At 34.0% G+C, this 16,359-nt stretch overlaps 1 protein-coding gene across 2 annotated transcripts in view; it reads right to left on the minus strand.

The window, feature by feature from the left end:
* Hibadh (3-hydroxyisobutyrate dehydrogenase) overlaps window positions 1-16,359 on the minus strand; it is a 116,443-nt gene that overhangs the window by 60,922 nt on the left and 39,162 nt on the right. For both annotated transcript variants that reach the window (XM_020180034.2, XM_074065189.1), the window contains one exon: window positions 15,470-15,591. In XM_020180034.2, the coding sequence (XP_020035623.1) occupies window positions 15,470-15,591 (122 nt within the window). The remainder of the gene's footprint in view (window positions 1-15,469; window positions 15,592-16,359) is intronic.

Genomic DNA, 16,359 nt, shown 5'->3' on the forward strand with positions numbered 1-16,359 from the left:
TATAGAAAAAACAGAAGTGTTACTTTGCATACTGTTAAACTGGTTGATTTCTAATCATAGTTATCAGCAGTTAGTTAGTAACTATGTACTCCAAAAAGATATAAAATGATTTAATGCTTGGTTTATTGTTTTCATTCCTTAAAAAAAAAATCGTATATTACATATGCAGATACAGTAAGTCATTAATTCTTTGCCTGAATATTTTTAGAAAATTACTGAAAATAATTAGCTATAAAAATCTAATATTAAGAATTCTATAAAGTCTCAATGCCATCTTTTTTAGAGAACTACATTAACCCTTTGCTTTTATTTTAAATTTCAGATATCTGAAAAAGAATTTAATAAAATTTGTAATTAAAGCCATCTCAAAGCCCAACAGTCTAACTTGTGAACCAACAAATTTCAGAGTTAAATGTCTTTATCTAAAATCAAATTAAGTTAAACATATTCCATATATGCTAACTGACAAAATGAAAAGATATTTCAAATTTTAAAACACTACCATGAGACTCCAAAAGTATTAGTAAATAGTTTTAATTCTTTTTTTTTTCTTTATTCATATGTGCATACAATAATTGGGTCATTACTCCCCCCTTCCCCCTGCTCCCTCCTTTCCCCCCAACCCCTTCCCTCTCACCCCCATCCCCTCGCTTCCAAGCAGATACTGTTTTGTCCTTATCTCCAATTTTGTTGAAGAGAGAGTATAAACGTTAATAAGGAGGACCAGGGGATTTTGCTAGTTGAGGTAAGGATAGTTATATAGGGAGATTCCTAGTTTTGCTTCCATGTACATATGTGTTACTTTCTAAATTGATTCTTCTCAAACTAACCTTTTCTCTAGTTTCTAGTCCCCTCCTATTAGCCTCTGTTGCTTTAAAGTATCTGCATTGGTTTTTAACTCTTAACATTTACTTTTTGTATTACCTTCTCTCACCTTCGCATCTTAACTAACCATCATTACCAGCACCCACAACACATATGTACAATAGATCATTTAGGCCAGGGGTGTTTTAGTACATCATCCCCCCTCCTCCACTTAGACAGCCTTGCCTTTTATATCTGTGTGAGGGTTTCTATGGCAACACTCACTCACACCAATACTATTTCCAACTGAAATGAGAGCAGCCAAAATCTAAACACTTCATTACTAACTAGCACATACCCTTCCTAATGACTATTATTTTTTAATGAAAAAAGTAGATTTCTGGAATTTCAGCAAAAATATAGTCACCGTACATTACAGAAATAATGAGAAGAATATAGTCATTGTAGGCAATTATACATATGCATATCATTACATGAAATTTGCATTTGTTTACTCTTACTACCTAAAACCCGTAAGCTGAGCCAAGAACCTCATGAATACTAAATATAATTTTTGCTTATCCAGTTTACTGTATCAAATTTGATTTTTTAAAAATGTTAGCTACGCAGCTCACAAAACTCTGGTGAGAAATTCTAATACAAGCCAAGAAGCAATTCATGGACAGCAGGAGGCAATTCCAGAACACAGGCATGATCTATAAAGAGAAACACTACAGCTTTTTGATGTTAAATAAGCAGAAATATTAGCATACAACAAAGCTGGGAAGCAGCCCCTTGTATCAAGTTTAAAAGTAAAATATTGAGGGTCAAATATCATGACTACCTTTGTCTAGACTACTTTCAAATGTAAAATCGTAATTTTTAAAATAAAAAGGTCTTGTGATACCGAAGGATCTGTATATTTAGTTTTAGTACAATACACATTCCTATCAAGTTATTCAAAATAAGAGAGAAAAGAGGGTTTTTGTTTTGTTGTTATTAAATAGGAACATCAAGGTGGGAGGTCAAACATTTACTTTGAAAACATATACATTTCTTAAATAGGTTGTGCACATTAAGAAGCCTCAGAGAAGAGGCAAGAGGTTACAATGAGTAACATTTCAGAAAGCTTTTTTGATAAATGATCAAAGCTAAACATTAAACATCTCTCTGCATGGTAAATGCACTTTTTAAAAAAAAAAAAAAGTCAAAAGAATGTTCAGTGAACCTTAATTTATTCCAACAACATATCATAGCACCGGGATAGCTGTATTAATTTAATTTCTGCTAGTTTACTAACTTATATTTATAGGCTCATAAAAATAGAACATGGATACCAATTTTAATGAAAAATATCTCACTTTTTATAAAACAGCTCCTTTTTTGCCTTTACATTATCACTTTTTAAAAACAAGCTGATTCCAAAAACTATAGTCTCTCCTAAAAGCCAGTACAGGAAACTCAACAATTTGCTTTCCCAAAAACAGCTTTTAAGACACGAACATGAACTGCCTGATGAGAGTGAGGCTGTGAAAAGGACCCACTTGCACCTTTCAGTCTCTCCTTCTTTTTAAAATTTCCCACACAGTGAAACCTGCTAACAGCATTTTTTTTTTTTTTACAAGAGCCGGGGCGGGGGTGAATGTGTGCACATGGGTGGGTGGATATGTGTGTAATTTGCAGCACTGGGGGATTGTGAAATATTTGTGAGGATTTTTATATGCAGGATTCTCTCACTACCGTTTAAATAAGTAAAGTAAAAAACAAACAAAAACTTCAATGTTCATTTTATTAAAAAAAAAAAAAAAAAAGCAATCCCTGCAAATGTTTCGTTTTAATTTACTTTAGTTTCAACATCAACAAACTAAATACAAATATTTGCAGAATTCAGAAATCTGTGGAGACAGGTAATCGACCTTGCTATGAGATATATTTTTAATCCAACTTCAAAAGCAAAAATCTTCAGAGAAAGTATACATCCTCACAAAGAAAAAAATAATGTATTTTAAACTGCTTTTATTGCAAGCAGGTTTGGATGCAATGCCACCTGGTGGCACAGATAAGCTCTTAACTGGAGTTAGGTTTTTAGAAACTGAGTTATTCCGTGAAATGCCAACCATCTACCTTATTCTATCCTCCTCCCAAACAGGTTATTCATCCAATAGTTGAAAAATATTTTTTATTTAAAATTTTTAGGATTTTAAGCAATTAACTGCACATATGCACATGACAATTTTCTGAGTGTTTAAATATCATCAAAGCAAAAATTTTTCACAAACCAAAATTATACCAAAGCTTTAATTTTTAAAACACAAAATGTTTTGGGGGGGAGAGGATAAGAATGGAATAACCAAATTGCTTTGTAAAATTACACTGTATAATTAATTCCATGGTAAGAATGTTTTTATGGTGTGTTTTGGTGACCTTTTATTACCATCAAGTTCACAATGCTGGTGGGCTGCCTTTTAATCCCTCCGCAGACAAAGGCCCTAAATAAACACAGATCCCTTCCTGGGAAAAAGTCCACTCTGGTTAAATGGTAAGGAAATGAGTAAATCATTAGTAATCTTTAAAGCCAAAGCTATAAACTCAAGTTACCTTAAGTTGAAATGAAAGTGTCCTGCAAGAGTTTCAAAGTTCTGTCACAGATAGAAATCTCAGCTCTTGACTCCAGACTAGGCGCCAGCTGATAAACAAACAATTTAAGTCAAGAGCTGGAGTATTCCCAGCTTTTTCATTTAATGGCTTTGGCCAAGAGTATTTATTGCCTCCAGTTTTATTCTCACTTAGCTCTAAGAGGAAATTTAAACTCATCATTATCTTAAAGCCCCATATGAGTAGCAGTCAGCTTACCTGATGCAGCTCCTTTTATTTTGTTCTACTTTGAGTCTCTAGGAGAAGTGATACAGTAATATGAACTAATTAACTATAGTTTTATGTTGACTTTTTAACAGGCTAAATAAATTTTGTTCACTATACTTTATATTCCCACTTGGGGTAGTAACAATTCCAAAAAGTTTAACTTTACAGTTCTCAGTACAAACCAGCAGTTAAAATGGAAAAGGACAAAGTCATCTCTCTGCCTCAGCACACGCTCAGGCTCCTCTCGCACCCTGTTCACTAGCAGTTGAATATCACATAAGTAACTTTTCTGTATCAAATGTAGACTCTTCCTGCTAACTTCAGTGTATGCAGTGTTGATGGTGTATTTCCAGTGGAGTGCAAGGTTTAAGATGTAAATGAAACCCTGTTGAGTTTGTGTACTAGGAAGAATATAAAAGCTCAGCCCAATTAAAGGCCATAAGATATCATCAAATATTGCTAAATATTGTTTTTAAAAATTTGCTATTAAACATTACAGATCTCAAAATCAGAATTATGTGATTGTTCTTATTTCTTTCTCAAAATTATCACTTTTTAGAAAAATCTCTTTACCCAATATTTTATATCAAAATAATTCTTTAATCGCCTGACCATCTGCAGACATTTAACAATTACAGTAAATAAACTTTTTCCTTCAGAGGCTTATCTAAAGAAAGAATACTGCAAGAAAAATTTATAGCCTAAGGTAAAGGGTTAATGAAATGTCATTACTGCAAAGAAAAATTCTTTTCCTCCCATTTCTTAATTTTTCAGAAAGTTTTACAAACCTGTCTTGGCTAGAAAAGCCAATTAATTATTTCAGTGTCTGCCAAGACCTTTTCTATTCTTTTAATATGTGGACGTAGCATATTAAAAATGCTGGCCACTTGAGAACATGTATTACTTTCACACATAAGAAGAATTAAGACGTTAATTCTTAATGAATTAATTAATGATGTTAATTAACCACAAAATTACTTATATGCCTGGACTCATAGTAAGTTTTATTTTGAAAAACTCCCCTAAGAATAATGTTCCCTTAGCGATTACAATGGATAAACAATTATGGTAACTTCAGCTAGCAGCTTATAACACAATAAAAAAAGAAGTCAGGTACTACTCTTCTAATTCGTACTCTTCTTAAGGAAAAAAAAAAAAACTCCATCTCTCATATGCCTGTGGGAACTTGAGATAAATACAAAACAACACCTTTAGGTCAGGTTAAAATCCCTTCAATGTAAGAAAAAGAGGGTGTCTGGGCCATACCTGCCTTGGCCCTGAAGGAAGGGTAACTGTCATGAAATTTGCATGTAAATTTTAAAATGCTTACAACTAGCACAGACTGTGTGAAGTATGCCTGTAATCCCAGCACTAGAGAGGCTGAGGTAGTTGGAGGCCAATATGGACTACATATCCGGGCTAGCCTGAGCTACATAGCAAGAGCCGATATACCAAAAAAAAAAAAAAAAAAAAAAAAAGAGTTCACAACTAGAACACTCAAAGGAATGCAAAACAAAACAGAATTGTATGGTAAATATACTTTAAAAAGTCAGACATCCAGAAAACTGCAAATAAGTCTGATAATGATTTGCGTTTGACCATGATAACAAGACCCTTGTCAAATTCTCAATTCCATCTCTTTCTCCCACATCACCCCTAATGCTATTCAGGGATCACGAGTTAAACAAACTAAAGACATATAGTATATAAAGTATAATGGAACTACACACTGCTTCAGACTCAATAATGTTAAAGAAAAGTAACAGTATCATATTTATGTGTTAAATTTGCTTTGCCTTTATATAAATATGGCCAGGCAGTCCTAAGTCATGTGACCAGACCCAATGTGTCTGATCCAACTTACATTCTGAATGGCAATTAAAGGATTACTCCAGGCAGGACCCCTGACTTATGTCATTTTCAGCAGCGCCATGTGAAGAGAACATAGGTAGTGTCCCTCTATCATAGGGCAGAGCCTGGAAAGAGCAACATTTGCAATGGGAACTTGACTGGAAATTACAAAGCAGTTAAAATTTGACCTTCAGATTTGGAGATGAAGGAACTGCAAATTGAGATAGTAAACCTGTAGGAAAATAAAGTAAGTTGTTGTAGTAATAATAACTTTTTTTTTTTTTTGGCAGTACTGGGGTTTGAACTAGGGCCTCACACTTGCAAGGTAGGCACACTACCACTTCAGCCACTCCAGCAACACTGTTTTGCATTGGGCATTTTCAAGATAGGGTCCTGCAAACTCTTGGCCCACACTGGCTTTGAACCACAGTTCTCCTGTTTACAACCTCCCATGTAGCTAGGATTACAGGCATTGAGCTATCAGTGCCCAGCTGGTAATAATAACTATTACTAACAGTAAATAATGAAAGCAGTAATGAAAATACTAAGTAAAGAAATCACTTGTACCTTGTCTAATTCTTCTATCATTTTCTTAGGAGACAAACTATTATAGCTGCCTGAACTATGCTATCCTGAGCAATGAATCCGCATTTTTTCATTGTGTTCAGAACTTAGTAACTACTTACACAGGCATGCCTGTCTGTGGACAACTGGTGATGGAGTATTAGCACGCCAATGATTATAAAAAGAAATTTTTATGGGCAGCTCTTCTTCAGGACTAGTATCAAGTAAAACCATGAACTTTATTTACCAGACATTTCTGAACTATCTGTGCAGAAAAAAATTTTAAGCAAAAGATAACCTCCATACACAAGAAGGATACTTAATATAGGCTTTTAAGTAAAGTTACGGAGAAATACAAATAGCTAACATAATTGATTCAATTTTGTATACTGATACTAATGACTCTTAAGGACATTGATTTGGCCACCAAAGTTAAGGCATATTTTAACTATGTGAGTTATTAAAACCTTAATACCAAATTAGACCATGGAGAATCTTCATCCTTAAATTTATTGATTGATTGATTGATTGTAAGAATGAGGTTTGAATTCAAGGTTTAGCGCTTGCAAAGTAGGTGCTCTACTGCTTGAGCACATTTCTGGTCCATTTTGCTCTGGTATTTTGGAGATGAGAACCTCCCAGGTAGCTAAGATAACTGACTTAGGCCACCAGTGCCCAGCTATACTTAGTATTTCTGAAGACAGAGTAACTCAAGTCTTTTGTGCAAAAGTCAATGCTACAAAGTATTTTATATTTTATAATAAATAACAGGAGTTGCCAATTAAAAGTAACTTTAAAAAGCATCATAACAGTAACATAACTCTTGAAAGGGAGGGACCCATGGACCAATTTATTTAAAAATAATAAGATATTATTTTAACAGCTTTATTTGTTGAAGTATAATTGATATATCAAAACCCACACATATTTAATTTATAAAATCTGATGAGTTTGAAAACAGACCTACAACTATGAAATACCACCACAGTCAAGGTAATAAACATTCCATTGCTTCAAAAGTTTCTTAATCCTCCTGCTTGGTTGTTTTGCAGAAAGAATGCTGAATACAAGATCTACCCTCTTAACAAGTTTTTGTTTTTTGTGTTTTGAAACAGGATCTCACTGTGTAGCCCACACTGACCTCAAACTGAAGATCCTCCTGCCTCAGCCTCTAGGTTCCCTTAATAGGGTTTTAAGTACAGAAGCACTAAGGGTTTAACAAAAGGTATCTAAAACTCATTCATCTTGCAAAACAAAAATAAATTCTTACTGAAGAATAAACATCACATACAACACTACTGGGCAATCACACAGCTTGTGAAAACATCAAAAAAGAACTGTTGTGACAGTCCTTCCCTCTCAACACATTATAAACCAAGGCAAATTCAGTTCTATGAAAGTTGATGAAAGAATTTGCTTTGGGACAGAAATAGCAATGGTTCAGCCCAAAGCCAAGTAAAACTGCCACATTATAAACTTCTCTAAGAAGACGTTTCAATAGACATACCAACAGACCCTTAATTGTAATAGTGTTAGGTTGCCAAGATAGAAATAATTTCTGTTTTTTGTGGTTCTTTTTACCATAAATTAGATACAGATCTAGTGGAAAACAGTAGGTATTCAGTTCAGTGAGCAGTAAAAGCCAAGACTACACACTTAATTTTAAAAACAATAATGGAGTCTATATGAAACTTTCATTGAGATTTAGCAAGCAAGCCTAGCACTTTAAAGGAAGCTCCTTAATAGGTTTTCTGTTTACTACTCAAAGTCTAAGAATACCTACCTCAAATTACAAAAACAGAACACAGCCAAGTAAAGTATAAAATTTGGTTTCTGGTAGGGGAACTGTTATACACACATACTAAGTTTAATTATTTAATTTTGACATTAATTCCTAACTGGAACAATACAATTTAGTGAATCAATGAGGCTTGCCAGCACAGAAAGCCTGAGGCAAACTACAAGTGCCACTTCAGAGTCACTTCAACTTAAGCTCTCTGTGCAAACCTAGACATATTAGGCAACCAGTGAGCTTATCTGCAATTATTCAAGCACAGTTAAGTGCTATAATGATACCCTTGGAACACACAGAACAGAACAGGCACTTGGTCATTAGTAACAAACAATAGTGTTAAATTTGCTTTCATTATAGACAAGATGATCAAACTGGAACCAACTCTAGCAGCATATCTGTTTCCCACACACAAAGAAGTACATATATACAAAGTGGCATTTGACATTAAATGAGGATTACAAATTTCATGAAGATGTTGTTTGCATAAAATAAGAAGTTAGGCATCACACTTAAAGGAGACCAATCTCACTGGCTAATAGACATAAAGTCCAGTTAGCTTTACTTTGATAACTAAAGTGTTAAGTAAAGGCTAGTGTGAGACATATGGGGGAGTCCACAAAGGTTTTTCAATTAAAAACCTCCAAGTAAAATTACCACCTAAATCCTGGAGATAGATACAGCAATAAAAGTTCCACAAACCAGCTTGCTCATGCCTCAGCTCATACAGAGTAGCTCCTTCACTGACACTATTCCCCAGACCTTTATATTCACATTCTGCATAAATGTCATTTCCCCAGAAAGGGCATCCATCCACCATATGTAAAAAGCCCTCTTATCATTTGTCTCCATCTCCTTAACTACTTCTCTGCCTTTTTTCTAAGGCACTAATTACTAAAATTATTTTTGTTTACTCTCTGTATTCCTACTAAACATAAGTGCCAAGAGGTAATGCCCTAACTCCAGTGCCTAGAGCACAGCTAGGAATATGAAAGTATTCAGTGTTTATTATATGAAACGGAGAATGAGACATGTCCTTTGTAGTCAAGGTGCTGTCAACACAATAGAGAGTAAGAGTGTGTAAACAGAAAATAGCATATAATCTTGCAAAAATTAAATAAATACATAAACTTTAGGTGCAAGAATGTTTCATCAAAGAAAGAAATGTAGACTTGATTTTTAGACTTACCTTTTCTTTCTAAAAGCTCCGGGCTTTCTCTAACATCCAAGAGGACTTCTTTTAATTTCATTAATAAAAATATAAGAAAAAAAATAAAAATAAAAGTGGTAAAAGATTTACAGAACCTACCACTTCCCTTACTTCTTTGTTTAAAGAATATTTACAGGAGACTGAGGCAGGAAGTTCACGAGTTCCAGACCAGCCTGGTTTCATAGCGAGTTCAAGGCCCCAGCTACATAGTGAGACCCTTTCTCAAAAATAAATAAAAATAAAGAATTTTACTAAAAAACTCTCAAATTCAAGTTCAAATTCCACTGGTTCCCCTGGATATTACAAGAATCATCTATGAGGTTTCCAGTTGATCTTTAACACACACCTTCTATTTCCAGCCCTAAATCTCCTGTTGCTAGAGAATCAGCTGTATGTTAAAACCATTGTTACTCTCTCTTTAAGTATCCATAAAACGGATTATAAGATAAAAACCAAAACAAGTACTAACAGCCAACTCAGATAGGATGAAGAGAATATTTCTCGATATTGGTAACAATACTGCTATAGACCAATCTGTTAATGAGGAGTTCCCTTTCTGGCTATTAAAAATACTGGGAATACTACTGTTGTATTGCATTATTGTGCATTTTGCAACCATTTACAAATTATTAGTATGTTTCCCTAAATTCTAAGCTTTTCATGTGGGGACCTCCTCTCTAAGCTATTCTGAATACTACACAGTTTACGAGTAACGAGTAACTGTAGAAAGGCCCAAAGTATTTAGCATTAATCTTGAATTTTAAAAATAGAAAAAGGGCTGAGGGTATGGCTCAGTGGTAGAGAGTTTGTTTAGCATGGACCAGACCCTGGGTTTGATTGCCAGCACAGCAAAAAATAAAGTAGAAAAAAATTTTGATTCTATAAGCCATATTTTATTAAATGCCCACTAGGAGTATACTAGAGATTTAAAATGATATAAAGTTGAATAAAACATAGTGTTTGTGCTCTTCAGCATCTAGTAGACAAAACAGGCACAAACATAATGCAGTGATCCCTGAAATAGCATAAATACTGTACTATGGGAACACAGAAGAAGGGCATGGAAAACAGCCTCACTGTTGCTACACAAAACAATCTTTTCATCCCTCTGCATTCAGGTATAATCCTTATCAACTCCAAAGTGCTTACCTCTCATAACAGAGCCTATGCCAGTTAAATGTGGTGGGGATTTGTCAAGATGGCATTTACTTTTTCTTCCTCTGAAGGTTTATTTTTTTAAAAAACATCAGCCAGGCAATCTCAAACCACTCAAAACTGGGTCTATATCAATCTACCTCCAAAACAAACTCCTCCTATAGCCAGTTAATAGGACTAGTCTGATCTCTTCTGAGTTCTCCAGATTCTACAATAATGTTTTCTCTACCATTTCTTCCCAAGTCTTCCCAAGTGACTCTAGAACAGAAATGTTAAGCCTCTTTCAAGTTAGAAACTAACTTCTGAGGGCTGGAAAATACTGCAATGCCCCTATGGTCTCACTACATGCAAGTGCCTATCAGCTAGCAAAATAGTAGATGAGAAAAGCCTCCAAGAGTAGATGAAATCATTGCAAATGGAGTTATCAGAAGGTGAATGATTGCTATGGAAAAGAGAGGAAGCTACCATAACATGAAAGTGAAGGTCTGTTAGAGTGTGGGAAGAGCCTGAGACTGAGTTGGAAAAACAAGATTCTAGTTAACCCTCTTTCAACCTCAGTTTTTCCATCTATAAAATAAGACTCAAACTAAATTACTGTGAAGGTCCCTTTCTAACAATAGAACTCAACTGTAAGAGCACAAGAGATACTTAAAAGCTAAACTTAGTACTTAACGTCAGCAATCCATGAAAAAACTGCAACAACTTTTACCTATATTTCACAAACTACTTTTCTAGATCTTATTAAACATGGGTATCTCCTACTAGCTTGCTAAGGAGCTACTTACGTAACATATGGTTAAACATGCTTCTTGGTAATCAGAAATAAAGAGACACAAATCAAAGAACTGTTTTCAGCAAACAACTCTATTCTGAATACAACTCTCCAGATTGTTAGCAAATCTTAGACTAGAATCCTAATGTTCCAACTAAACTGGGCATGTCTATCACTATATAACACTCACCCCAAAACTTGATTTGCCCACAATCTTGTAGGTAAGCAATTTAGACTGGGGCTAGTTGGCCAGTTCATTATTGGTCAGGTCTGAAGTCACCAAAACAGCTGCAGTCACCTGGCAGCTTGATGGAAATAATTCAAATGTACATCACAGAAGAAAGAATAAAGTGTGATATATTTATGTAGGAGAATGCCACAGAGCCATTAAAATTAATGAACTACATGTAATAATCATGGAATGGCAAGACATTAATGTACTGCACACAGACATCCAGCCAAAGGGGTGAGTACAAGCTAACATTCAACCTACATTCAGTTTACCAAACCATAAACCCTAATGGGCTACAAATAGCTAGAAAAAGGAGTGCCTTTTCTTTGTATAAAGATGCCTTCAGAGCTGGGCATGGTGGTACACTCCTATAATCCCAGCACTTGGGAGGAGGCAGGAAGATCGTAAGTTCAAGGTCAGCCGTGGCTACACAAGTAAGACTCTGTCTCAAAAGAAAAGAAAAATTGTGCCTTCGACCCAACTGGGGTGTTGGGAATTGTTTCAGTGCAGAAGGGATTTGCTCTAATTCTCACAGAAGTACTGAGTAAACATCTATCAACACCACGTAGGATGAAATTCAGGAACAGAGCATGAAGTAAAAAAGCAAGTCACAGAATACGCTCATGATTTCACTTTCAGATGTTCCAACTCATGGAAAATAAACTACTGTTTGAAGATTAAAGGCATATGGAGCTAAACTATAAAAAAAACATGAGACTTGAAATGAAAATTCAGAATACTGGTTACCTCTAATCAGGAAGAAAACAGGACCAGGGGAAGCAACATGCCTGAGGTGACAGACAGGACAGACATGATACTCTGAGACATCATCATACAGCCAACACATGCATTTAAATGTCACACTGTACCCATAAATATGTACGATTCCTATGTGACAATTAAAAATAATATGCTTAAAATACACATTTATACTCTATACACACACACACACACACACATAAATAAAATTCGAAATAATCTCCCTATATAATATAGTTCTTGCTGGCTTCAAATTCACAAATCTCCTGCCACAGTCTCTCAACTGCTGGGATTATTATAGGCACATACTACCACCTCCAGCAAAATATGCATTCTTTTAAAAGAACTTTAAGAGTAATAAATAGTAAGTCTCTGTTTCTTAAACTGAATGATACATATCAGCTCAATATAAACTTATACTTCATGCCTTTTATATACCTTATAAATATTTGTATGTATATTCAGAATTTAATAAAAATAACTGGGAAAAAACTTACACTTGAGAGGGAGAAGAGAATTAATGGTTATAAATATAATGTAATATGGGCTTCGATAAAGATGTGTACAGTTTGGCAGCTTCAAAAAGAAGCACCAAAAAAGGTTAAAGTATGCCAAAATACTTTATAAAGTAACATCTATAACATACACTGACAACTGTACAAGTATAAAATAGTTTATTCACAAACTTCTCTTTAAAATGCTAGCCACAGTAAGTATACTTTAGCCCCATTCCTATTTGTATAATATTACTGTATTTATATGTGAAGTCTGAAATAAGAAATAAAAGGGCTGTGCAAAAACAAATAAAAAGGAAGAAAAATTTTAAGATTTTGTTCAAATGATCCCAAATATTCCTTATCTCAAGACTGATGAATATAGAACTTTTATAGCTGTGGGTCCATATTGGATACTGAAGCTATTCTTTTCCCATATCCCTCTTAATTTTTTTGATTGAAATATATGATTTTTAAACAAACCTATTTAACATATGGGAATTTTTTTGTGGTACGAGAACTTGAACTCAGGGCCTCGCTTGCTAGGCAGACATTCTACTACTTGACCTATGCTTCCCCGTCCTGTTTGCTTTGGTTATTTTTGAGATAGGGTCTCACTTTATGAGTATTTACTGTGGCTAGCATTTTAAAGAGAAGACAAAAGAGAACAACTGTTGGCAAGGATATGGAGAAAGGGAAACCCTACACGCCACTGCTGGGAACAAAGTCAGCAAAGCTATTATGGAAAACAGAATAGAAAAATAGAATGACCATATGATCCAGAAACCACACTAATGCATATATATTCAAAGGAAGTGAGATAAGTCTCTTGAAAAAACATTTTCAGTATTTACTGCAGTACTATTTGCAACAGCCAACAAACAGAAACAACCTAAGTGTCCATCAACTAATGAATGAATTTTTAAAAAGTGGGACATATGCACAATGGAATACTAATTAGCCATTAAAAGGACGAAATCTTGTCATTCATGACAATATGGAATTATGTTAAGTGAAATAAGTCAGGCATGAAAAGACAAATGCTGTATGATCTCTTAATTCAAAAAAGTTGGTCTCATAGAATTTGAAAGAAAAAGCTGGGCAAGTAAGGGCAAGATAGGGAGGGCAAAAGGTTGGACAATAGGTATTAAGTCATAATTAATAGGAAAGTTCTGGTGTTCTACTGTACAGTAGGGTGACTACAAATAATAATAATGTATCATACATTTCAAAAAAGCTAGAAAAAAGGATTTGAATATTTTTATCTCAAACAAATAATAAACGTTTGAGAAGATAGATATGTTTACCCAGATTTGGACATTACATGGTACCCCACAAATGTCTAACTTTCATGTGTTAATTTTAAAGTTTTTAAATTTTAAAACATCTACAATAAGATCATATGTACCATAGCAGTTTTTAATTCAAGTGCAGATTCAAAGAAAGAATTGCTCAGTTTATTAAGTCCATCTTATTAAAAGCCCACCAACACCAAGCTTACTAGTATTTTGTAATTAAAGTGCTTAAGCTACATTTCACGTCTTTATAACTAAAGCTTATTTAACCAATTCAATATAATAAGAACTAACAATTATTTATTCCTTTACCCATATTCAAAAATGGTCTGAATTTCTTATTTAAAAATAAGATCACTAAGTTCTTTGTGAGAAAAAATAGGAACTGATTTAAATTATTCTATCTTACTTTTTAATTCTAACAGTCACAATCAAGTTTAATACAATGGGAATGAAATCCTTATTCTGTTGTATACTGCTACATATATATGTATATATGTGTATGTGTATATATATATATATGTAGAGAGACAGAGAGAGAGAGAGAGAGAGAGAGAGAGAAAGAGAGAAAGAGAGAGGGAGGGAGAGGGAAGTTTTGATTATATAGTAATTTGGGGAAATTTGGAAATTACAGAAAATCATATCTGTAACCCTACCATTCCCAAATACCTAGACCCTGTTATTATTTGACAGAATAAAAAGTTTTAGAATTTCATTAGTGGGTCTCCTCATCTTTCCTATGGCTTGTAACTACATTAAGTAGTGAATTACATTTATAGATTTTTCTAATATTAGGCCACCTCTGTATATACGGGATAAACCAAAGTTGGTTTGCACCATTTGATCTCTCTTATGCATGGTTGGATTTGGTTTGCGAATATACTTTTTAAAAAGTTTCTACTACTATATTCATGCCTGAAAATATACAACATATAATTTCTCTCCTATTATTTCTTTCTGGTTTCAGTAATCAGTTACAGGTTTTGTACAATAAACTGGGAAGTATTTCTCATTTTCTATTGTCTGGAAAAGCACATATGAACTCTTGATGATTTTTTTTTTTTTTTGTGGAACTGGAGATTGAACTCAGGGCATTGCGGTGCTCTACCACTTGAACCACACCTCCAGTCCATTTTGCTCTGGCTATTTTTGGAGCTGGGTCTCATAAACTATTTGCCTGGGCTGGCCTCAAACCTCGATCCTTCCAATTCCAGCCTCCCACGTAGGTAGGATTACAAGCGTGAGCCACTGGCCATCGGCTTAATGCTCTTCTTGAATTTTGCTAGCAATTGTAGAACTATCTGGGCCTAATGTTTCCCTGTGGAATGATTTTTTTTTTTAATCACTTCTTCAGTTTCTTTAAGTTACAGGATCAGTCAAGCTAATTATTTTTCTTGAATTAGTTCTTAAAAGCAAATGTCTAGAACCTGATCTTTCTCTATCACAATAGTTGGACCAAAAATTCATAGCTTTTCAAAGCTGTAACATCCTTTCACATGAATTTAGAACCAGCCATGTATCTTGACAGAGTACTAAATATCATGCCAATTTTGGTTTGTTTTTATTTTTAATGAGAAATTAAAAATCCTTTAACAGGTCTAAAAATAACTAATAGCATAAAACCATGGTTACTTGCGACAAACATTATTAAGTGTGTATATATTTTAGCTACCACTTACCACCAGAAACAGGGGCATCCATGAAAACCGCTCCCATTTTCTCAACTTCTTTTGACAATTCTTTTGAAACTGCAGGATCAATAGTACTGGAATCTATTAATAATGAGCCTTTCTTCACTTTTCTAGGTAAATAAAAATATTTAAAGTTTATAACTTTGAATAAACGTTTCATATAACTACCTACAGAACATACAGAATCAGCTAAAAGTTGCGAGACATCAAGGAGGTCACTGGTTTAGTACTAAATACATTATTAGTTAGAACTGGTTCAAAAATCTCATGTTTACTTCCAGATCAATTATATTTCAAAGTAAACCCATATTCTTCCAAACAGATCAAAAAAATCTAATACACTCCATCATATAAATTCTGGTTACATGTAAAGTACACACTAACCAGACTAATACAGGTAAAGCTACAATGTAAGCAACTTAAAACACCTATTAACTTTAAAGGGGTATTTTATTTAATAGAATTTAAATTTTGGTATGTAAAGTCACTGAATCTTAAAAAATTTATCCTTAACAAGTTATACTGCAAATTTCACATATCTACATCATTTCCACTATATAGAATAAACATAAGCAACTGAAATCTAGCCATTGCTTCAGGATAGTATATCTTTTTATAATTGAAAACTTTTTAAAACACAAAATAAAATATCAAACAGGTAGAAAGAAAAATACAGGAATGAATCTGGAAATTTCACAAAGTTTTTATTCTTTGTGGTAAATTAAAATACATATTTGGAGAAAAGGGGCATGCAGTCTTTCTAAGTATCATATTTTACATAAATATTTAAATGGCAGTGAGGAATACGTACTTACATACTTTCTTTATTATCTGTTAGGTAATGCCTACTTTGAAAGGTTAAGAACTCTGACCTAAAT

This window comes from Castor canadensis, chromosome 2, assembly GCF_047511655.1.
Source record: "Castor canadensis chromosome 2, mCasCan1.hap1v2, whole genome shotgun sequence".
Lineage (NCBI taxonomy): Eukaryota > Metazoa > Chordata > Mammalia > Rodentia > Castoridae > Castor > Castor canadensis.